This window comes from Homalodisca vitripennis, chromosome 8 (assembly GCF_021130785.1).
Source record: "Homalodisca vitripennis isolate AUS2020 chromosome 8, UT_GWSS_2.1, whole genome shotgun sequence".
NCBI lineage: Eukaryota > Metazoa > Arthropoda > Insecta > Hemiptera > Cicadellidae > Homalodisca > Homalodisca vitripennis.
The window spans coordinates 2,491,002-2,516,709 of NC_060214.1; the positions used below are offsets into that span (position 1 = coordinate 2,491,002).

Here is a 25,708-nt window from a genome sequence, read left to right on the forward strand (position 1 = left end):
ATCTTGCCTTGTCCTTCAAACCATTTCATTAGTATTTCCAGTGTAGATTTAAGGGAACTGCTAGAAATCTCCAGACACTGTCGCACCGCTGATAAATTAGTCAGTCTCAGAGTCCCCTTGTATCTTGCCTTGTCCTTCAAACCATTTCATTAGTATTTCCAGTGTAGATTTAAGGGAACTGCTAGAAATCTCCAGACACTGTCGCACCGCTGATAAATTAGTCAGTCTCAGAGTCCCCTTGTATCTTGCCTTGTCCTTCAAACATTTCATTAGTATTTCCAGTGTAGATTTAAGTGAACAACTGCTAGCACTCCAGATATTGTCTTACCGCTGATAAATTAGTCAGTCTCAGAGTCTCCTCGTATCTTGCCGTGTCTGTCAAACCAGTTTATTAGTATTTGCAAAATGTGGATTTAAGCGAACAACTGGAGCTCTCCAGACATTGTCTTACCGCTAACACGTTAGTCAGTCTCAGAGTCTCCTCGTATCTTGCTCTGTCTGTCAAACCATTTTATTAGTTTTTGCTAAGTGTGTACTTAAGCGAGCAACTGGTACTCTCCAGACATTGTCTCACGGCTGATACATTGGTCAGTCTCAAAGTCCCCTCGTATCTTGCCCTGCCTGTCAAACCAGTTTATTAGTTTTTGCTAAGTGTGTACTTAAGCGTACACTGGTACTCTTCAGACATTGTCTCACGGCTGATACGTTCGTCAGTCTCAACACATTTCAAAATCACTAGTGCAGGACACTGTCATCAGTTATTGAGTGAACACTGGCAGTTAGCTTCAACAGACAAGGAGAGTCTCCTTTATTTAAGACAGCACATTCTTGAAGCAACACCCTGAACTACTAAAAAGTAATAGGTACTTTACATCCTATTACTTTACTGAGAGAATCTGGTCTGTTGCACACAGCGCATTCTTTGAATGGTGACGTGAACAGCTAGAGAGAGGGAACTGGTACTAAGTTCCCACAGACTTGTAAAGTATGTTCTGTTAAATATAACTAAATTTTTCAATATTAATGCGAACTACGAAAAAGAGATATAGAGGTAGGGATAGAGTGAGTGAGTGAGGGAGGTAAAAAAGTGTGGTAGGGAGAGAGGGGGAAGGAGGTAGGGGGAGGGAGGGAGAGAGAAGACTGGTACATTGCACTCATAGACTGGGAGAGTCTGTTCTGATACAGACGACGCTTTCTTTAATGAACTAGCTGAAAAACTAAATTTGTACTAAAAACTCTAGTTATATTTTTATAGCTATGTATTACTAGCTTTTCCTAATTAACCGTAGATAGAATGATTTACATGTTTGTTTCCAAGTTCAACAGCACCTTACCGTTTGTGAGGGGTACACCCTTGTGCCCGCAAGCGCACGGTTCTCCAGTTCCGTCCTCTGGACACTGAGTTGTGCAGCTCTCCTCAGCGCAATCTGCACATTACATTTATCAGTTATATAGCATGTATGCAAATTCACATTGTTAGTAATAGTTTAAATTTATTCGTTTAACTCAACTCAGTATCGTTTTTGCGTGGTGTCATGTTCTCAATTTTCCATGTTGAGATTACTACGCAATACGTGTGACATATAACTATTCTACAAAACCATTTTATTTGATGAATAAAAATAAAGATGAAGTAAAATGTAATCCTATTTGCCTGCATATCTACAGCTTTTCCATAAAATTATATCTAAATATGTATATGTATGCAAGAATGTATGCCTTTAACATCACCTATATTTTCACATCTGTAATTTTAGATCATTAAAAGTTCGATGTATTTATATTTCAACACCTAACTCAGTTTTGTAACACCTAATTAGTAAATATAATACAAAATATTTTGCATAAGTAGATTTTAACATAACTAATAAAGAATATTTACAGGTATAGTATTTATAGTAAGGAAACGTGATTAATAACATAATAGTGTTACTATGTACTGCTGTTCGTTCACATTTTGGATGTCCAGATAGACAATTATAGATGTTACATACGAACCAATGTACTTGTATCAATGACCTTTGATACACAATGTTAGCTGGTACATACTAACCTATGTATTTGTATAAATGACCTCTTATGGACAATTTTAGTTGGTACATACAACCCTATGCAATTGTATCAATAACCTGAGATAGACATGTAAGATGGTACACACTACCCTATGTACTTGTATCAATGACCTCTGTTAGACAATGTTAGCTGGTACACACTACCCTATGTACTTGTATCAATAACCTGAGATAGACATGTTAGCTGGTACACACTACCCTATGTACTTGTATCAATGACCTGAGTTAGACAATGTTAGCTGGTACACACTACCCTATATACTTGTATCAATGACCTGAGTTAGACAATGTAAGCTGGTACACACTACTCTATGTACTTGTATCAATAACCTGAGATAGACAATGTTAGCTGGTACACACTACTCTATGTACTTGTATCAATAACCTGAGATAGACAATGTTAGCTGGTACACACTACTCTATGTACTTGTATCAATAACCTGAGATAGACAATGTTAGCTGGTACACACTACTCTATGTACTTGTATCAATAACCTGAGATAGACAATGTAAGCTGGTACACACTACTCTATGTACTTGTATCAATAACCTGAGATAGACAATGTTAGCTGGTACACACTACTCTATGTACTTGTATCAATAACCTGAGATAGACAATGTTAGCTGGTACACACTACTCTATGTACTTGTATCAATAACCTGAGATAGACAATGTTAGCTGGTACACACTACTCTATGTACTTGTATCAATAACCTGAGATAGACAATGTAAGCTGGTACACACTACTCTATGTACTTGTATCAATAACCTGAGATAGACAATGTTAGCTGGTACATACTACTCTATGTACTTGTATCAATAACCTGAGATAGACAATGTTAGCTGGTACACACTACTCTATGTACTTGTATCAATAACCTGAGATAGACAATGTAAGCTGGTACACACTACTCTATGTACTTGTATCAATGACCTCTGATAGACAATGTTAGCTGGTACATACTACTCTATGTACTTGTATCAATAATCTGAGATAGACAATGTTAGCTGGTACACACTACTCTATGTACTTGTATCAATGACCTCTGATAGACAATGTTAGCTGGTACATACTACTCTATGTACTTGTATCAATAACCTGAGATAGACAATGTTAGCTGGTACACACTACTCTATGTACTTGTATCAATGACCTCTGATAGACAATGTTAGCTGGTACATACTACTCTATGTACTTGTATCAATAATCTGAGATAGACAATGTTAGCTGGTACACACTACTCTATGTACTTGTATCAATGAACTCTGTTAGACAATGTTAGCTGGTACACACTACTCTATGTACTTGTATCAATGACCTCTGATAGACAATGTTAGCTGGTACATACTAACCTATGTCCCTACTATTAATGACCTCAGATACGCAATTTTAGATGGTACCTCCTACCTCGGTCAGAGAGACGGACGTCACACTTTGCTCCCGTGAAGCCCTCGGGACATTGACATGTGCTGGCGATGGCTCCCACCTGTCTGGAACAAACAAATAATATGATTCACCAGATTATTATAGGTTCTTGCACCTTACAGAGCTAGGTGAAATGCGGCAAAAGGGCCCTCAAATCAGATTGCTAAAGGTTCTCAAACTTCACATCGCTAGGAGAGTGGCAGCAACGGGGCCCTCAAGTCAGATTGCTAGAGATTCTCACACCTCAGAGAGATAGGAAAGATGCGGCAACAGTGCCCTCAAGTCAGATTGTTAGAGGTTACTTACTCCTCACAGCGCTAGGTGAGATGCGTCAACAGGGCCCTCAAATCAGATTGTATTGACAGAGGTTCTCACACACTACAGAGCAAGGTGAGATACGGCAACAGCGCCTTTAAATCAGATTTTTAGAGGTTCTCATACCTCAGAGAGCTAGGAGAAATGTGGCAACCGGGCCCTCAAATCAGATTGTATTGACAGAGGTTCTCACACACCACAGAGCAAGGTGAGATGCGGCAACAGCGCCTTTAAATAAGATTTTTATAGGTTCTCATAGCTCACAAAACGCTAAGTGAGATGCGGCAAAAGCGCCCTAAGATCAGATTGCTAAAGGTTCTCAAACTTCACATCGCTAGGAGAGTGGCAGCAACGGGGCCCTCAAGTCAGATTACTAGAGATTCTCACACCTCAGAGAGATAGGAAAGATGCGGCAACAGTGCCCTCAAGTCAGATTGTTAGAGGTTACTTACTCCTCACAGCGCTAGGTGAGATGCGTCAACAGGGCCCTCAAATCAGATTGTATTGACAGAGGTTCTCACACACTACAGAGCAAGGTGAGATACGGCAACAGCGCCTTTAAATCAGATTTTTAGAGGTTCTCATACCTCAGAGAGCTAGGAGAAATGTGGCAACCGGGCCCTCAGATCAGATTGTATTGACAGAGGTTCTCACACACCACAGAGCAAGGTGAGATGCGGCAACAGCGCCTTTAAATAAGATTTTTAGAGGTTCTCATAGCTCAGAGAGCTAGGAGAGATGTGGCAACAGGGCCCTCAAGTCAGATTGTTAGAGGTTTCTCACTCCTCACAGCGCTAGGTGAGATGTGTCAACAGGGCCCTCAAATCAGATTGTATTGACAGAGGTTCTCACACACCACAGAGCAAGGTGAGATGCGGCAACAGCGCCTTTAAATAAGATTTTTAGAGGTTCTCATAGTTCAGAGAGCTAGGAGATATGTGGCAACAGGGCCCTCAAGTCAGATTGTATTGACAGAGGTTCTCACACACCACAGAGCAAGGTGAGATGCGGCAACAGCGCCTTTAAATAAGATTTTTAGAGGTTCTCATAGTTCAGAGAGCTAGGAGAGATGTGGCAACAGGGCCTTCAAGTCAGATTGTTAGAGGTTTCTTACTCCTCACAGCGCTAGGTGAGATGCGTCAACAGGGCCCTCAAATCAGAGTGTATTGTTTGAGTTTCTCACGCCTAAGAGTAAGGTAAGATGGAGAAACATTCAATTAAATTTTTTATGTTATTAAAAAATCCTAAACAAAGCCTTGCTATGTTGTGAACGCTAAAATATAGACAATGAAATCAATTATGGAATTTCTGTTATAATACTTGAAATTTTTGTAAGCTTAGGGAAAGCGTGCTCTAGAGGAGTACACAACTTTTAGGAGTTATAGTGAAATTGTTATTATCTAGACATTCGCCATCTTGAAAGTAATCAACAGACAATAGACTACATCTTTTTAGCAGCAATCCAAAATGTCAGTTCGAGTGCAATATTTTTGTTTATTATAACATTTAAAGTACAATAAGGTGACTATTTGTAGTATTGTTATATACCTGCAAGTTGCTCCGTTCTCACACACGTTGCCGGCGGGTTGGCACAGAGGTCCGAGGCCACACAAAGGACCCGAGAACCCGTGGAAGCACGAACAGTAGTACTCCCTAGGACAGTGAACTATTACAGTTATATTTGCTTACAGTTCCCACACACGTTACCGGGGGGTTGACACTATCTGTGAACTGTCACAGTTAGATTTGCTTTAGATACTTTAGAATTTATTACATCACTACTCATTGTAAATAAATAATAATAAATATATTTAGTATAATTATTGTTGATGAATATGGAATGACAATGATTCATGTTGGGTACATGTACAAGCAATACCAGTATACATTTTAAAATTGAATAATGCAACATAGTTAAGGTTGTATACACAAGACAAAATTACATATACTGTATGAGCCTTATCGCGATTGCCTGGTTCTGTGCCTAAATAGTGAAACGAGAAAGAGATAAAGTTTGAATTAGACAATTTTATCTATATTTTGTAAAATAAAATAAATTTTCTTTTAAAATTTCAAACTAAATTTTAATCAAACGAAGCGGATAAATATCATGCTACGCCTTTTATATATTTAAAAATATTTTTTGCTGCGCTTGTAGTCAAAAACAAAACAAATCTATTCAGTTTCTTACCAAATAGGTAAGTAATAAGTAACGTAGGTAATTAAAAAGCATTGAGTATATTAAATAGCAACAAGATATAATTATAGTGAAAATATTTTGTGAAGCACTTGTAGGGAAGAAAAAACAGAGATTTCTACAGATTCTAATCAGATAGGTGTGTAACCAGAGGTCTGTATAACTAAATAGCATTGCATATAGTAAATAGCAATAAAAATATGCTATATAAGCAATAGAATTATAATTATTATGAAACACCAATTTATCATTGGAATACAGTTATTATGTATTTATTACTGAAAAGGGTAAAAATGTATTAGATTATTATAACAAGGATACCAGAGGATTTTGTAAACACATCTACTGCCTCAGTGTAAAATATATTTCATTACTTTTTGGTATTTCAGCTAAAGTAATTAATAAACCGTTGAAACGGCAAAGTAATACATTTTACCAGCTTCTTCTTATTGGAAACCAAATGTTTAATATATGATGAAACACCCAATAAATGACAAATTTTTATTTTTGTGAGGCCTTTCGTGCTCAATGAACACATCGTCAGACCCACATAACTGATTTTGTTTTTCAGTTATGTGGGTCTGACGATGTTTTCATTGAGCATGAAAGGTCTCACGAAAATAAAAATTCGTCATTTATTGGAGTGTTTGATCATATATTAAGCGACGGAATAATGTTAAGATTTATTGTTTATACAACAAAAAACGTTAATAATAAAATCGTCAACAACATCTGTTTATTACTTTTTATTTTTGTTATGCATCCAATATCAAAAAAATACTCGTACATTGTTTATTATAATAAGAGCAAGTGTTTTATATTTATTAGGTAACTAAACCTTTGAATAAGTGTAAACAGGCTTTGTATCGTGCTTTAGAATTTCATATTAGTTGCTTGAGAGGGCGAATATATTAAAGAAAAGCTGCTTGTTTGAAACTAAGAGATTTTTGGGTATACAAATTAATATATTATTTATTTTGGATGTAGTGTGCTGTTGATATATGTTTATCAGAAAATTGAATTTAAATTATTTTACTACTTAAATTATTTTACAAAAAATTAATAAATTTTTTATTTACAACAAATTAAATAAAAACTTCTTTTTTTTAACTTCTGTTCCGCTCTAAATGTTAACAAAGGTCTAAATAGTAGTGTCCTAAAGTTTGATGATGATAGCTTTAAAGGTTTCTGAGAAAAAGGTACATACAATTGGCCAAATTAACATGGGAAGGATAGGGCATACCGAACCCCCTTAGTAACTACAATAAATAAACGAAGTTATATGGTTTTATCTATACAGATAAATATTAGTATACACCTAATATATCAAACCTTTATTAAAAGGTTATAATTTATCAAATAAAAATGCCTCGGACAGAATTTTTTGATGACGTTTATTTTACAACTCACTTAAAGTCGTAAGAGGCGTAGCAGTGTCCGGACATGGAACAGTCGATGACTGAACAAGAACTGTTCTTGGCACCCTTGTCAATCTCGTATGTGATGTTAAACCCGTACACGTCCAGCATATCGTCCAGCACCCGGAGATGGTTTCCTTCCAGCCGCTCCAGCGAGAAGTCCACCACCAGGTACTGGCGAGGAGTCATCAGCCACTGGAGCGACGTGACGTTCTGCTCCGTCACCCTGTGGGGAGCAGTTGGACATGAGTTATCCCGGTCCGGGCTGAGGGAACCTCGGCTAGCGGATACACACTGATCAGGAAACATTACCTGTGAATCTCCCGGCCGCCGAGCTGGAACGTGGAGTCATGCTCGTAGTAGTCGAACTCGGTGAATGTTAGACCGGCCGTGACGAAGAGCTGCGTGAAGTAGACGATGATAGAGGAGTGTTTCCCACTGGACACCTGACTGGCGTCTATGATCCAGTGGCAGCGCTGTGGAACCGCGAACTTCCGGGGGAAATTTGGCGTCTGCAGGACTCCCCGGGGAGCGCTCAGCATGCCCCCGCACTGACCTTGACCTTGACTCTGACCTTGAGACATGACCCACGCCAGCAGCAACACGAGCGCTCTCATATCCACGTGACGTCCATCCCCCGGGCCGGTGTAGCTCACCTACAGATCTCCATGCTGCAGTCACGCTGATATCTCCTCTGGTCTGTCTAAAACAAAATTATCCAATTCTAGAATATTCAAAGCATATTTATTTTAACTGTAGACAAAAACTTACAAAATAAAATATCATGTGAATACAATAATTTGATAAATAATTATAATATGTGTAGGATATTATACAGGGTGATTCATGAAGTTCTCCCCCCACTTCTACAGCACATTGTACTAGTAAAAAATAATGAAAAAATGTTATATAAACATAGGTCGAAAACGCTTTCGTTAGCGAGTTACAGCTAGCGAAAGATTTTCGCCTGAATTCCTGGGTAAAGAGTAAAATAAAGCCATACTGAACTTTTGGAAAGGTTTAATTAAGTAAGAAATATTGTGGATTCTTATGTATTTTTACCTGATAAAGCTAATAAAATAGGTTTCAGAACTATACCTGTAGTAGTTTTTGAGGGATTCAGGGTTAAATGCTAAAAATTGGGGCACGAAACAATGTTTTTTTAAGTTTGATGTACAATAACTTTGTTAAATTGGTAATAAATACATAAAATCAACGAGCATTAATTGTAGAGAATTTAATTCTGAGAAAATTGATATAATCAAAGTCTAAAATAAAACACAAATAAGTACCAAAAAAATCGATTTTATTCAGTATAATACATTACTAGCTGTAAAGAAATACCGTACGGTATTTAGTTAAAATAAAACAAAAACAAAATGTTTGTTCCTTAATAATGAGATAAATTGAGAAAACAAGATTAACTGTTAAAATAAATTTGTTTGTAAATAAAAATATCATGTTTTATTACGTTGTATTTTTTTTTTAATAAAACTTTACATCAAATGTTCGAAAATAAATGAAGCAAACATTTTCCCATTATTGTTTACTAATCATCGAAATGCAGTTTTTTGTTTTATTAATTTCTAAGTTGGTAACGCACGAATAACAGCTGATCAACAATGGTATTCTGTAATGTTACGTTAGAACTGTGTATTAGTGGTGTTTTGCAAGCTACAGCAGGAGATCGGGTTCTGTGAAATCGTGTTATTAAATGCAATGTTTCTGTGAGTTATAATTCGATTGTTTATTTCAGCGAAAAAATGCCTTACTTATTTACATCAGAGGAATACGCTGATATGGTTTTTATTTTGGGTTTACTGTAATGGTAATGCTAGAGCTGCTGTAGAAGAATATGAACTACGTTACCCTAATAGGAGGATACCAAAACAATTTCAGGAACTTTTCGTACTCTTCGGGAAACAGGATCACTAACCAATTATGAACGAGCTGTCCAACTTGATGATGATATTGTTATTAATGCTGTTCATCGCAGTCCAGGTGTAAGTACACGACGTATTTTCTAGGCGGATAGGAGTTTCGCAGTCAACGGTGTGGAGGTCACTTAATCGAAACAAATTTTATCCGTTTCATAAACAAAAGGTTCAACATCTACAGCTAGGGGATGGTCCGCTTCGCTTGGAGTTTTGCAACTTTTTGAATATTAATAATCAACTCTACAAGCGTATTTTGTTTACGGATGAGGCACAATTCACTCGGGATGGTGTCAATAACTTGCACAATAAACACTCATGGGCAGAAGAGAAAATCCACATGAGGTAGTGGAACAGAACTTTCAACACGATTTAGCGTCAATGTCTGGTGTGGCATTTTGCACAATCGGCTGATTGGACCCTTTCATATTACCTGGACGCCTAAATGCTGAGTTCTATTTGCATTTCCTTCAAGAAGAGTTGCAGCAGCTGTTAGAGAATGTTCCTTTACATCTCAGAGAAAATTTGTACTTCCAGCATGACGGAGCACCTCCCCACTTTTCACGTGCCGTTTCTGCTTACTTAAATCATCAATTTCCTGGACACTGGATTGGTCGTGGAGGGCCTCACCCTTGGCCACCAAGATCACCAGATCTATCTCCATTGGATTATTGCATCTGGGGATGGATGAAAGACATTGTATACAAGACAAAAAGTGAATTCTCGTGATGAATTAATAGCCCGTATTATGGATTCGGCTGTGCAGATACAGGGAAGTCCTGAAAAAATTAAGAAACGCAACAAAAGCAATACACAAATGGCCTCATTTTCGAATATCTATTATAAAAAGGTGCGTACGGTTGGCCAACCTGATTAATTTTTGCTTAAAACTAGTAATGTATTATACTGAATAAAATCGATTTTTTGGTACTTATTTGTGTTTTATTTTAGACTTTGATTATATCAATTTTCTCAGAATTAAATTCTCTACAATTAATGCTCGTTGATTTTATGTATTTATTACCAATTTAACAAAGTTATTGTACATCAAACTTAAAAAAAAACATTGTTTCGTGCCCCAATTTTTTGCATTTAACCCTGAATCCCTCAAAAACTACTACAGGTACAGTTCTGAAACCTATTTTATTAGCTTTATCAGGTAAAAATACATAAGAATCCACGATATTTCTTACTTAATTAATTAACCTTTCCAAAAGTTCAGTATGGCTTTTATTTTACTCTTTACCCAGGAATTCAGGCGAAATCTTTCGCTAGCTGTAACTCGCTAACGAAGCGTTTTCGGACCTATGTTTATATAAACATTTTTTCATTATTTTTACTATTACAATGTGCTGTAGAAGTGGGGGGAGAACTTCATGAATCACCCTGTATATGTATATACATAATTGAAATAAACATTTTACCACAAAAGTACTTGCCCCATCGGGACTCAAACCTTTAAAGAATTTTAAAAGTCGTTTGGTATTTGAGTCTTACAATCATATGTTAGTTTGCTTATATAAACACATATTATGTCATAGGAACGGCCAATAATACAAAACAATTGACTATTAAAAAGTAAGGGTGCAGTGGAAGCTTTTACTTTTTAGATAGCAAATAATTTTTGTAATTGAATATTTATTTAAATTAAATTAAGAGATTGCCTTAAGTGAAATTCTATAAGTTTAAAATGCGTTTTAGCATATTTAGTCTTACTATCATATGTTAGTTTGGTTATATCAACACATATGTGACAGAAATGGCAAAATAATGTATTTGTCGAAATTAAGGGTTTTGTGGGATACTTATGGGATATACATAAATAAATAAATAAATATATATATATATATATATATATATATATATATATATTTGAAAATGCAATTGTATTACATTGACTGCACTAATTATAACTTCATTACGCGCCCCGAGGATCACTGCACCAGCAGCAGTCGAAAACGCGTTCGTCGTTAATAAGGAAAAGGTGCATCAATTGAATACCGTAATGAAATTACATTGCTGACATTGAAGCGTTAGCTTACTTAATGGTAATCAGAGAACGAGATTAATATTGTATTTCATTATTAAAACTATGGTGCGACAGTTTAATACGGTCTAAAATTCACATGTTACAATATTATCAATAATGCTGACACAATATTGCACTGTACATTATTGGATTGTCAAACATAATATCATAATCAAATGCATTAGCACAAACATAGTTATCATATGTGATGACTACCATTTGTGTTTACTTCATATCCAAATTTGTACTAGTTCTTAGTCTCTTTCTCTTCGTACTTTTAACTGGTTTACGTAGTATATGTTGGGTTTTGAAATCATTCAAGATCTACCTTACTGCTTGTTATTCTTTAAAGTTGGCATGCAATCTAAAAGCTAAATCATTATATACTAATGAAAGGTCCGAGTTACACAATAGAAATGAATACAACGTCACGTGATCCACTTACTCAGAATCTGATCCTGTTTAGCTCCTTAAATCGTGGGTTGATCTGTTCATCCTGTAACAAAATGTTTCTTTTAATTGAAGTGAAAAGAAGATAAGTTTACTAAAGACAATCAATAACTTATAAGTTTGCAATGGTAGCATGTAAAAAGTGCTTACTTTCAAACTGGTGTTTATAAACAGGATAAACAAATATGTTTATAAAATAACATTTAATGTATGTAGGCTAGACGTGAAGTATTACACGAAGCTTTATGCATACATTAGCAACACTTTTCGATGATGATGCAACATCTCACCATTGGATTTGGCTGGCTGTCAGCGAATTTTTTACATTGGTCTTATGGGTACAACGATGGTAACGAAAAAAGGCAATCATTTTAGATTTCAGCATGTTGTTTTTATTTGAAAAGTAAAATGAGGAAAAAATTGGAAAGTGAATGATAAAGATCGGTGATAAGATTTGATTTCAGCGCACTCTTGCGTTCTAGTACCCTCTATAGCTCACCAGAACTTTTATTATTTCCACACTGCTATGAACCTAATCTTCTGTTCACCTTGAATTTTGGGTCAAACTTCATTTATACATTCAGAAGGATGTATTCAATGATGGTGCATGTTCATGCACGGAATTTGGCCCAGCGTCACTGAAGGGTATGACTCAGTAGGCTAACACAGTTCTTCATTGTGCTGCAGGAAGTGGAGCTTATTTATAATCTGTACCCGGATCGTCTCGAGAATGAAAAGCCATGCATGTTAAAGTTGATATCCAACCTCAGTGGATCCTGTAACGTGACACTGGGTGTGGCGTATTCAAAGTATTCCACATATTAATATATGTTTATACTTGCATTAAACATTTGGTCCAGTATCTCAATAGTATAAAATGATCAAGTACATAATTATACCACTGGGAATTACATTGCCATTTATATTTAAATGTAGGCCATTCACTGTTCATACCTATGATATAATATATTAGAACATGTACTAAATTGAGTTTTCGTGTAAAGCAAGTATAAATATCACTGTCGTGTAAATATCCTATATGACTTAGTCAGGAGACAGGTACATTTCAAACTAAGATGAAGTTGTAGCACGGATCCTAAGTGTGTTAATTGTAAAATATATTTTTTAAACTATTTTCAAACACTGATGGTACGTCGCATCAAGGTTGCAACGTTAATATACCGTAATACTTTCCAGTATTCAAAAAAACTTTAAAAAATCGTTGATGGCATATAAATGTTTGTATCATTAAGTCATTGATTGTAAAGATCACATTCTCTTACAACGGATCAGTGTCATTATTTAATTATAAGGCATTTGAATGATTTCTATCCTGTAACGCTAAGAGCTATTGAAATATTTTAAGAATTACAGTCTCTTCAAATTGATTTTCAACTTCATAAAAAGCTGTATTTTTTGTTCATGTTTTAATACATCTAAAATGAAAATACTGCTCAAATGTGAATCGCCGCCCTCCTTTGGACCTGTTTTCGTTGAAACCGCTAATAAACATGATTAAGCAAATCTCAAATATTGTTTTATACCAAGTTTACGTCTTTTAACCGGATCTAAATTACAGAAACATAGTGCTCGCCTTTGTTTCCACAGTTTTAAAACCATTCAAGACGGTTTACGGTAACAATCTTATAATCCGGAAAACATACACAATACGTAAAGAAAATCAATACTTTTAAGAACTTTAAAAAAAGCAATATTTTAGTTGTACGATGTGATAACAGAGCTATTAACGTTAATTTTATAAAGTTTGAATGTACACCATTTTGAAACTGTAATTATTTCTATTGAAATAATTAACAAGTCATATTTGGGCTTTTTTCAAATATTACAATGAAAACTCAGAGTAGGCTGAATGGTCTAAGGTAATTGTGAGGAGTTCTTTTATAATTATAATTTATGGATAAGTTCTGTATAGTTTCTCTCTTTTTTCCGATTTGTTCAGTAAATTAGCTGTGAAGTCATGGACTAATTGACCATGACATTTCGCCAAACATTTAAAGGATAAAACTCTAATATCGTTCATTACTGTGGTTTTTCTACTCATGACGAGAATAATTATTTTAACAAGCAAAAAATATTTCAATCTATAAATGCTATTTTGTAAAAAATACAATACCATTCTAAACTTTCGTAAAAAAGTAGGAGTCCATGGAAGAAGGCCTGCTTTCCGACCATTGAGGATGCTCTGGTCTACTTGGCTCAATGAAGCTCCACCGTCTCTGATGATAGTGATGAATAATCTTGCACTACAATAATGTAACGTTGTAACGCTCACAAGTCAAGTACGCTCGCTCTTCTCCAGGGCACTGAGCCAAATGTTATGCAGATGTTTGCTACTAATCTTGCTACTAAAACTTGTCTTTAAGGCAGGGGTGGGTGGGTGAAGGGTCGCATTTTGCGCAGATTCGGAATTTTGCACATACTAACTAAGAGGACATTAAGAAGATTCAGATCTCAAACAACGGGGATAACATTCGAAGTTAATGTTCAGATGGAAGAGGAATATTAGTGGCTTCACGTTCTTACTAACGAAGACGATATAAAAAAGTTAAGATCCAGGTTCAGATAGGAGATTTATATGTATGGGTAACCCTCCGCACAAATCTCCAAGTTCTACTAACCTAGACGATGTAATGAAGTTCAGTTCTAGGTTCAGATAGGAGATTAATATTTATGGCTCCCCTCCGCACAAATCTCCACGTCCTTGCTAACCAAGACGATGTTAAGAAGTTCAGTTCCAGGTTCAGATAGGAGACAAATATTTATGACTAACCCTACGCAAAAATCTCCACGTCCTACTAACCAAGACGATGTAAAGAAGTTCAGATCTAGGTTCAGATAGGAGATGAACATTGATGGCTTACAATCCTCACAGTTCTCAATTGACTAGAATATTGATAAACAATCCGTCCGAATAAACTGTAAAACAGGTGGGACAGTTTGCATTGCTTATGCAACACACGTACACGAAGAATTATCACGTCTCTGGTCTTTCCATCCCGTCCCTCTGTGGCGCTTGAGGGTCGCCCCTTCTTGCATTTTATTACAGCATAATATTTCTACATAGGCTACACTGAGGCTTCATGATGGTAAACTATCCATAATTAGTACATCGGATTTTGATGAGTGTTAATAACAATATTTACATTGCTCTTATGAGTAACGAAGAGTCCAACGAAAAACTTGTAGAGTAAATAAACTTGAAAATTGTTTGTAAAAATAATATGATATTTTAATTTCTTATGCACCCTGACTACCTAAGAACAAACTTCATTCCTTTGTGACATAGTTTATAGGTACTTATAATATAAACACCGGTGTGAAACTCAATTTATGTATAAAAATATGAATTTATCATGCGGTAACATATCTAGAGAAATTTTTTAATCTGTTACCTATAATAATTTAATTTGGCATAAAACTGCATTCCTACATAGACAAGAATGAGTGCAGTAGTGTATTTTTATCCATGGGATTTGGCTGAGAGTCATTCAAATCTATCACTTAGTAGACTGGCACAATTTCATTTTACAAGGGCATGTAAATTTTTCTTTTTCTGAATGATAGTCTATATATATATATATATATATATATATATATATATATATATATATATATATACCCAAGACGTCTCAAGAATAGAATGAATTTAAATGAATCTATAGTTTTAAAATTTCGCATGCAACTTCAGTGATGCCTGTTACGTTACACGTGGTGTGCGGTTTTCCTACGATTTAGTTTAGATTAAAATTACTTAAATATATGTAAATGAAACCCCACCAAATTTCATTTATCTAGAGTTCCACGTTATAGTTCATTACATTATTACAGTTTCTGTAGAAGTAAAACTGTAATAATCTAGCTTGAAAACCATCAATAATACATTTATTTTATTGGGTAAATTTCGTTCATTTTCCTATGTGTAAACTGTAGGTAATTTATAACTAGTGATTCATGTAATTTATTAATGATGTTTATTACAACTAGCCATTACTACTGTCTTTAATTAAAAAATTCAATTTCAATATATCAGTATAATTAAAATTGACGCCTGTTTGATTGAGACTGTTAGACTATGGAGACTTTTGACCCAGGAACAACGCCTTTCATTGCATTTAGAGAATGCTGAAACGCATGTGTACAAGAGTGTATAATCGGCACTGATGGACTATGGAGACTTTTGACTCAGGATCAACGCCTTTGATTGCTTTTAGAGAATGCTGAAACGCATGTGTACAAGAGTGTATTTACTCCTATGTTTATAATGGTAAAAAGTACGAAAAAATAATAATCCGAGAGCTAAAAGACAAAATCTCAGGAATATAATGTTTTTACTGGCGGAAGTCTTATTTTTACTTTTATAATTTCATTTTATATCTGCTTATCTTCTATATACAATTGGAGTTTTTTTATGCATTGCAAAATTGAAGTCCAAATTATTTAAAACGAATACTTATGGATCGCCACATCTGAAAAATTTGTAATTAATTCAAAACTGTAGATCTACAAGTCTAAACCACATTATCAAGAATTACGCCACAATTTATCAAACATGAAAATTTATAGCAAGACAAAATACGGTTGAGACAATGAATGAAATAAAAAAATGAGAGCAGTTGATCCTGGCTATTCTGGGCTTTTTCTGCTTGTGTAATTCTCGGTGATGAACTTCACGCACAATACTTTGGCTTCTTTACTGATTGTTTCAATCAATCTAGCTAATGTAATATTAAATTTTGAACTTTATTTATTAAAGTTAAAACTTTTTAAATTTGATACATTGACTTTAAAGAAATTTAATAAATTGTTCTTATTTATTTCTAGTAAGAAGCTAAATTTGAAGCGCCAATGAAATCCTAGGCCCAGTCTGGTGTAGAAGACACCGAGTTCTACCTTCCCTCAAACTTTGACTCGCACAGATCGTACTTATTTCACATTTCAAACTACTAACGGGACATTATACCATTAAATATTTAAAGAATATAACACCTTCATGTTTTTATAGTAAATATATACAAACACCTGTTACTTCAGTGTTATCTAACATTTTTAGTTATTTACTTTCTCATAGTATGTCTTTTTGTAATTGTAACTAGAATTGTAATTGTAATTATATGTGTCAATTTATAAGAAAGCAGCCATGGTTCATAATGTATAATACATCAAAAGTATTTGACATAATTAAGAAAATTCTTTTTGTAAAATATTTAGATTAATTATATCAATTTGAATTTAGAACCAGAACCCTACAGAAGATGCCTTGCTTAAAGTTAGAAAAATGATGTAAATATATTTTAATAGTGGAATCAAAATTTAGGTTTGTTTATAGACTTCCCTCCAGAAATGTTTTTAATTTACTGAACGATACAGTTCCTTTAAGCAAATTAGAAACAATCGGTGTTAGGGGAACCACGCTTAATTTGATTCTAAGTTCGTTAATGGGTATAAAACAATTAAGATAATTAATGTAATAATTTAACCCCTGTATGTTACACAGGAGTAACACAGAACTCAGTTACGTCTGGAAAACTAATACAATTTTTATTATTGACGCTACAAAAAAATATTTTCTGTTATCCCAAGAGATATTATGCTAACGACATCACCATTTTTTATCGAAGAAAGATTTAAATTTATTCAAAAGCTGGTGTGTTGAAAACAGAAAGTAGATCAACACAAATAAAACCAAATATATGAATCTTGACTGCACAGGTTTATGTTTGAAAACGAGTCAACACTTCACACCCTGAGTAGCCACGAGGGAAAATGCGACTTTCCCTGTAATCGGAACTTTAATATCTCGGCAATATTCTAGATGATGTATTTACATGGAAGAAAATACAAAACTGACAGTTTTGAGCAATAATCTGAACATTTCCATATAAAATTCTATATTTTTGATAATATTAGTAAGAAACACCTAATGGAGTCTACACATTACGCATTGCTTATTCCAGATTAAAATATTCTGTCCAATATTGTGATGTGGTTTGTGGGGGTTATTTATATATAATTTTTAAAAGTTTTTAATTACATTCGATATAAAAGTTGAGAGTACCTTTTAATTGATTTGAAAGTAACATGTTTTGCCAATTAAAAACTTTTAATTTACAAAGTATTATATATATTCATATACAAGAGGCGGGAATACAGTAAAAAATATCATGGTTTATAATACTAACTTTCTAAGTCGCTTTCGCAAACCTAAAATTACAAAAAAAGCTGCATTTAGGTTTTTGACAGCGCTTGTGTAAAATTGTCCTCAAGCATTTATGTAGTGAGACAGCTACCCAAATACTGCACAATTCAGATACTGATGATGACGTATTATGGAATTATCTACTCACATGTATCCTTTGGCGTAGCTTTGTGAGGAGGTTGTACAGAACAACTTTTTTAGGATGTTTATACTTGTCAAGAAAGCCATCAGAATAATTGAAAAACTACAATTTAGAGAGTCGTGCAGATCAGCATTAAAAAATTTGAAACTGTTGTCATTACCCTACCTGAGGTAGCAACATGCACTCTTATGAAGCTAGAGGCAGAGATAACCGCCGCATTGGGAGACAGAACAAACGCTTATCTTCTCGGGCAGGAGTTTAATTTGTGAACCAATTGCTCAATTCAATAAAAATGCTGCAATGAACAACTCATTTAAAAATCGCCTTAAAACCGCGTTGATTTCAAAGCATTCTACATCATAGACGAGTTTATAACTCACGTTTAGGAGACTAGATGATTGGCTGACTGGCAATCGAGCTAAAGTAGGAAAAATTGAAATGAATGAGAATTAGGATGAATTAAAAAACGTATATACATGTAAAGTTCTTATTTAGTAGTGAATGCATTTTTTTAGTAAATAATTCAATTTGATGGTTGCAATAACATATCTGTGTTTATACTCAATAAAACATATATTATATAAATACCTCAATCAGCCTCTACTTGTTGCAACAGGCGTGCCTCACTTGAAGTATTATAGAAATGTTTGTGCTTACTGTGTTTTTGTATTAGGTCTTGAGTGACTTCTTTTTGGCCGAGACTCTTTGATGAGTTGATATCCTTTCTTACGAAACCTTCCATTCTACATCCTGACGCCTACAGTGAGCAGCAAACATTAGAGCTCAAAACTTGTATAAGTATTTCCAACAGTAATGAGGCCAGTATTCCTGAGGTTATTCCTGTTATCCTTTTAAATTAAATAAATAAAATTCTTTGAAATAACGCATTGTGAAAATCTTCTTGAGCCGTTAATCAAGACATTTTGTAAAAGAGTACATAAAATACTCTAGGGATTTACAAATTATATTGAATATCAAGTGATCCACCAAAAATGGTGTAGGCAATTCCATCACTCAATACGTCACACAAAACAGTAAAGTTATTGATAGTTTTTAGGTGAAACTGTTACCCGCTACAATAGTTGAAAAACTCTCTAAATACTTACGATTTAGCGTATTAAAATAAATATCCATTTAAAACCTAACATTTAATAAATCACATTTCATAATTGCTTAATAACCACTGTAAAAACGTCTCCCAGGTTATCAGGAAGGTTTCTCTGCTGTTATAAAGCAGCAAAGCTATTATTTCATATTCAAAGCACGTATCAAGCTTTGCCAGGGAAAAACTGACAAGGTGCACCTTTGAGACCCTCCCAATTGTTACAACCGTCGCGTCAGTCGATTGTAACTACTAGAAATTTTAACTAACGCGAAACGTGTCTTAGTTTATCATGAATGTTTCCTTGCTATTAGAAAGCAGCAAAACCACGATTTCATATTCAAGGCACGTATCAAGCTTTGCCAGGGAAAAACTGACAAGGTGCACCTTTGAGACCGCTCCCTATTGTTACAACCGTCGCGTTAGTCGCTTGTAACTTATCGAGATGTTAAGTAACGCGAAACGTGCCCTAGTTTATCAAGAACGTTTCCTTGTTATTATAAAGCAGCAAAGCCACGATTTTACATTCAGGGCACCTATCAAGCTTTGCCAGGGAAAAACTGACAAGGTGCACCTTTGAGACCCTCCCTATTGTTACAACCGTCGCGTCAGTCGATTGTAACTTACTAGAGATGTTAAATAACGCGAAACGTGCCCTAGTTTATCGAGAATTTTTCCTCGCTATTAGAAAGCAGCAAAGCCACAATTTCATATTCAAGGCACGTATCAAGCTTTGCCAGGGAAATACTGACAAGGTGCACCTTTGAGTCGCTCCCTATTGTTACAACCGTCGCGTTAGTCGCTTGTAACTTCTAGAGATGTTAAATAACGCGAAACGTGCCCTAGTTTATCAAGAACGTTTCCTTGTTATTATAAAGCAGCAAAGCCACGATTTTACATTCAGGGCACGTATCAAGCTTTGCCAGGGAAATACTGACAAGGTGCACCTTTGAGTCGCTCCCTATTGTTACAACCGTCGCGTTAGTCGCTTGTAACTTCTAGAGATGTTAAATAACGCGAAACGTGCCCTAGTTTATCGAGAATTTTTCCTCGCTATTAGAAAGCAGCAAAGCCACAATTTCATATTCAAGGCACGTATCTAGCTTTGCCAGGGAAAATACTGACAAGGTGCACCTCTGAGTCGCTCCCTATTGTTACAACCGTCGCGTTAGTCGCTTGTAACTTCTAGAGATGTTAAGTAACGCGAAACGTGCCCTAGTTTATCAAGAACGTTTCCTTGTTATTATAAAGCAGCAAAGCCACGATTTTACATTCAGGGCACGTATCAAGCTTTGCCAGGGAAAACATGACAGGGTGCACCTTTGAGACCCTCCCCATTATTACAGCCGTCACGTCAAACGATTTTAATTAAAGTTTCTGATTTTTAAAGTATTAAATTATTATAATTTGTTATCTAAACACTTTTTAATGTATGTATGTGTGTGGGGGGGCGGTGGTTAGTTTCTTGTTCAATACGAAAAGATTTTAATAATTTCATTATTTTTCAACACCACTCCTTGTTTAATAAAAAATACCTAAGAAGGTATCAGCTCGTCAAAACACAATATTATTTAAATAAAAATATTGAATGTTCCCTACTGACGTTTTGTTCGTGTTAGTTACTAACCCATACATATATACAAAAATCTATGTTTCAATATATTTATTTAACGTAAATTAAGAACTTTATATGATATGAGGATTCAATAAAGGATATTATGTACGTTATGTTCTGAATAACGTAGAAAATGCAAAGATTGTAAATCTATACTAAATTTCAAATAGATACTGTGATAAACATTTAAAAATTATGGACTTTCTGTTAACGAAATATAAAGTATTCTATACATTCCTGATTATTTAGGTAATATTTTACTAACATCTTTAACACTTTATGGAAGTATTCATAAAAAATCTAAACCATCTATATATCTAAAATGTACAAATTTCAAACAAACTGAAAGTTTAAGAAAATCGTGAAATTTTGTAGTTAAGGTTAGGGTTTTACAAAAGATATCCTGGGGAACTGTTTGAGCATAGCCGTGGAACAGCTACTCAATATTTTATATGTCTCCATGAATTTTCTTATAACGCTGAAATCATACCTAATTCTTCAAGAAGACTGGCTTCAATGATAAATGAGACATTAATGTTCATGCCACAACTGAATATGACCCACATTTACGGAATTTAGTTGCATGAAACCTGTGATAAGCCATCCTAGGAGAGTAAACCTACTTACCTCAGTTAGCTAGAAAATTTTCACATTTCAACTGTGGTTTTGAAAGTGACACTCGTATCGTAGTTTTTATAGAATATATACCCTGACCCTGATAGGCAGATCTGAATACAGTGATTTTCAGGTCAGAATTAAGTTCTTATGAACCTGACTACATTTTAAAATTGCATTAAACGTGTTATCCATTAAAAGGACATAATATTATACAGATAACCAGTTTTTTTTTTAAATATAAATTTCATGTTGTAATAATAAGGAAATATTTCTTCATGCTTCGGTATGAGATGAACCACTGTTTGGACGTGGACCTCAGATTCCAGGAGCTGAGTCTGCAACAGTGTCAGATGTAGATGCTGCTCTAGGCGGAATGTGAAATAAACTAAACTCAATATTCACGATGAATCATATCTTTCCACCATAGATAAGTAATGTTTAAACTCGGATGCTCCAACGTGTTTTTAAATTGTGTCTAAAATTTCATTAGTGCAAATTTTGCAGCTGATGAGACAATCTAAACTGCACTGGATGGCTGTTGGGTAAACGAGACGTAGGTCATTTTTAGAGCAGTTGTCTCTGGTGTGGAAACCATCCAGAGTTCGTTTTAACGTCTTCTTTTTATTGGATATCTTCAGACAAATATGAGGATAATATTCCAGGTCTTTCTCTGTGACAGTGACGGGTATCAGACCCTACTCTAAGTAGAAGGTGAAATTGAGCTATATCAGATATTTCTATTACAATTTATTAAACAGAACAATTGTAGAAACTGTTATTGGATAAATTCCACTAAATTTCCAGATTTTTTAGTTGTAAATTTCTTTATCATTGAACCAAAATTATTAAATTATAAATAAGAATTCCCTGCACCAATAAAAACTATACATTTATTTTTTTATTACACCCTTTCACAAGACAATTATATAAAAATATTAAGATGATTTACTCAATGGAAACATAATATATGTTGGCAATTGAGTGAGAACTTTCAAGTTGTTTGGAATACAATTCCCTAATGTAGACAATTCTTTATGTTATGCTTTATTAAACGTTTCTTTAACATGGTTCACTTTTGAAAACTGTTTGTGAAGTCAGTACATTTTTACTGGTAGCGATGGTTTTTTAGGTATACGAATTTAACTCACAATTTCAAAGATTATCTGAAAATCATGGCGTCTATATTACGCAACTTGTATTCTCGGTTCCTTCAAATGAAACTAAAAAGTCTTTATTATGTCTACCAGAGTGTTTAATTAAGGACTAATGTAGACGTGGAGAAACCCCTTAAGAAGAAACTGCAATGGGAACTTTACTTGATTATCTTTAGAAAGCACTAATAACTTGTATAATTACTGAATGCTGTCTCACACATTAGCAAAAACATTATGAGAGCTTCATTAGTGTGGAATCCCCAGGGACCCATTAGCTTCTGACATTAAACATTGCCTCGAGCTTACATCTGACATGCAACGTTTGTTTACATGTGGTCGAACTTCGGCAAACGAAACAAATGTGTTTACTTTACGGATAAATCCGTAACAATAAATAGTTTGTATATATGTTTCTATAAAGGTTGTATTCCAATATTTTACTCCAAATCATGTAATACGACAGTAAAACACATATCATATAATCATCTCAGGTTCTTATTTTCAATGTTTATATATTTAAAACTTGTAATTAGGAGCATCTTTTGACAAGTCCATAGTGAAATGACTGAAGATGTGCATGTGAGGTTATAAAGTGTGTGTAAGAAAAACGAGTAATGTTGTTAACTTTAATCACTGTGTCCTGTGTCTTTAAGGCTTAAATATTTACCTTCAACCTTATTTAATTACCTTAGTAATTTTATCAAGAACACAAATTAATTAAAAATTTAAATTTTAAATGCTTAATTATATTTTATATTGTAAAAGAAAGTGTTATATTTTAGTTATATTTTAGATTTTTATGTTATTTTCTAGATTTTTTGAATAGCAAAAATCAAATTTAAATGGGTAAAATAATAACATAAAACACTATACTCACTCTTTTCAATAATATTTATTTGAAATAATATAACTCTAAAGTAAAAACTAGGTGAATAATTTAAAGAAGTATAATAATATTGCAATTGGTCACTAACAAATTTTGCCATTTATTAAATCTTATCAGAATAAATACAACTTAAAGGAAAAGTAAACAGATACAGTTTAAATTGTTGCAGTATATGTAAATCTAAAGCTAAACTGGATAAATATAGCTAATTTAAATATCATTTCATAATAGGTAAAACATTTAGATTTACTCAAATACTATAGTATTAACTACAAACTTTATTTTCAGCACAATAAACTTTTATTAAATAAAATACATCCCATGAAAAGAACACAATAAAGATATTACTAGAACTAACAAAAACGTTTTGTCAAAGAAACTTATGAGTTTACCCAGCAGTTGTCCAGTAATACTAATATGTATACATAACGCTATTTAACGATGTTACCGTTATGTGCAGATCACAGTTAACAGTCAAACAGCTCCTTAAGCAGAACAGCTGAGTTTGTCCAGTGTGTTCAGTAAAGCTAATTAATATGTGTCACCATATTTACCGATGTTACCGTTATGTGCAGATCACAGTAAACAGTCAAACAGCTCCTTAAGCAGAACAGCTGAGTTTGTACAGTGTGTTCAGTAAAGCTAATAAATATGTATCACCATATTTACAGATGTTACTGTTATGTGCAGATCACAGTAAACAGTCAAACAGCTCCTTAAGCAGAACAGCTGAGTTTGTCCAGTGTTTTCAGTAAGGCTAATATGTATGTTTCACCATATTTACCGATGTTACCGTTATGTGCAGATGACACTAAACAGTCAAACAGCTGCTTAAGCAGAACAGCTGAGTTTTTAGGCCAGTGTGTTCAGTGAAAATAATATGTATGTATCACCATATGTACCGACGTTACCGTTATGTGCAGATCACAGTAAACAGTCAAACAGCTCTTTAAGCAGAACAGCTGGGTTTGGCCAGTGTGTTCAGTAAAGCTAAGTAATATGTATCACCATTAAGGTCTGTTTGTTAAGTACTCTACATCGCAAACCTTTGAAACACTGCGTTGGATAGTTGGAAAGCCTTTGGAAAGACCAACACAAATCTGACGTTATGTGGATATAAATTTAAATAATTGCTTGTGTTAAATGCCAATGAATGAATTCCAAACGTACATTTTATGAAAGTGGATTACTGAAATTGTGAAATGGAAAGGGTTATCCAAAAAGAATTTTTCAAAACTATATTTCGTTTTGACAGTTAGAACTCGTAATTTTGTCGTTAACAATTAATAAATTATCAGAATTTCTTCCAACAAACTAGAGAGCGTTTTTCAAATAATCGTTGTAAATGGGTTAGCTGTAACAGCGTATTTATTGGACCGAATTTGAATTTTGTTTACAAATGCATTACATTGTAAAAACTAAACACATGTTAGAATTACAACAGTGTTCTTACACAGCTTTGGGCGTGATCAACATTACTGAATATTGCATTTTGTACGGTATGCATATTGCTACAGGTATGATATAGAAAATATACATTAACTGAGAATTTAAAAATTAAATTAAAGTGGTTTGCGAAAGAGATTAGGTAAGCTCCAGTGGCGTTGACGGCTTACAAACAATCACACCTTCTGCTTAATTTAACCTCGTAACAGTCTCCAATTAGTTTGACGAATTGCGCGATTTATAAACTGTTCATTAGAAGCTTTTATAATTAATTAACTAATTTTTCTTCCTAATAATTTGTAAAATACGGTAAACATAATATATGTTAGTATATTCAATCGATTTCTACATAATACACATTTAAATTGTATAATGCATTATACTTGTAATCAATGGTTAAAAAATTATAATGCTATATATGCATAATTAAACATAAAATTAGTATATTTTTATTTTATGGACTTTTATGGAAAACTTGAAATGCAAAAAATTAAATGAAAAATGTCTTTATTAGAGGCGAAGTTAGGACTATAAAGTCCTCTCTACCACTTAACATCTTAAAAAATAAAGTAAGATATATAACTAAACATAAATCTATTTATTTACCTTGTAAGTTAAAAGAATCATAGCTTTCAGATAAAAAAAACATATATAATACTACTCAATCTGTCTGTCTGTCTGTATAA

The 25,708-nt window shown here is 34.1% G+C and overlaps 1 protein-coding gene across 1 annotated transcript in view; it reads right to left on the minus strand.

The window, feature by feature from the left end:
• Window positions 1-25,708, minus strand: part of LOC124367213 — a 63,988-nt gene that overhangs the window by 31,764 nt on the left and 6,516 nt on the right. The window contains exons 2-7 of the mRNA XM_046823867.1: window positions 11,838-11,888; window positions 7,742-8,132; window positions 7,422-7,655; window positions 5,363-5,467; window positions 3,482-3,564; window positions 1,335-1,427 (exon numbers count right to left, since the gene is read on the minus strand). Coding sequence (XP_046679823.1) covers window positions 1,335-1,427; window positions 3,482-3,564; window positions 5,363-5,467; window positions 7,422-7,655; window positions 7,742-8,046 — 820 coding nt within the window. The 5' untranslated portion in view covers window positions 8,047-8,132; window positions 11,838-11,888. The remainder of the gene's footprint in view (window positions 1-1,334; window positions 1,428-3,481; window positions 3,565-5,362; window positions 5,468-7,421; window positions 7,656-7,741; window positions 8,133-11,837; window positions 11,889-25,708) is intronic.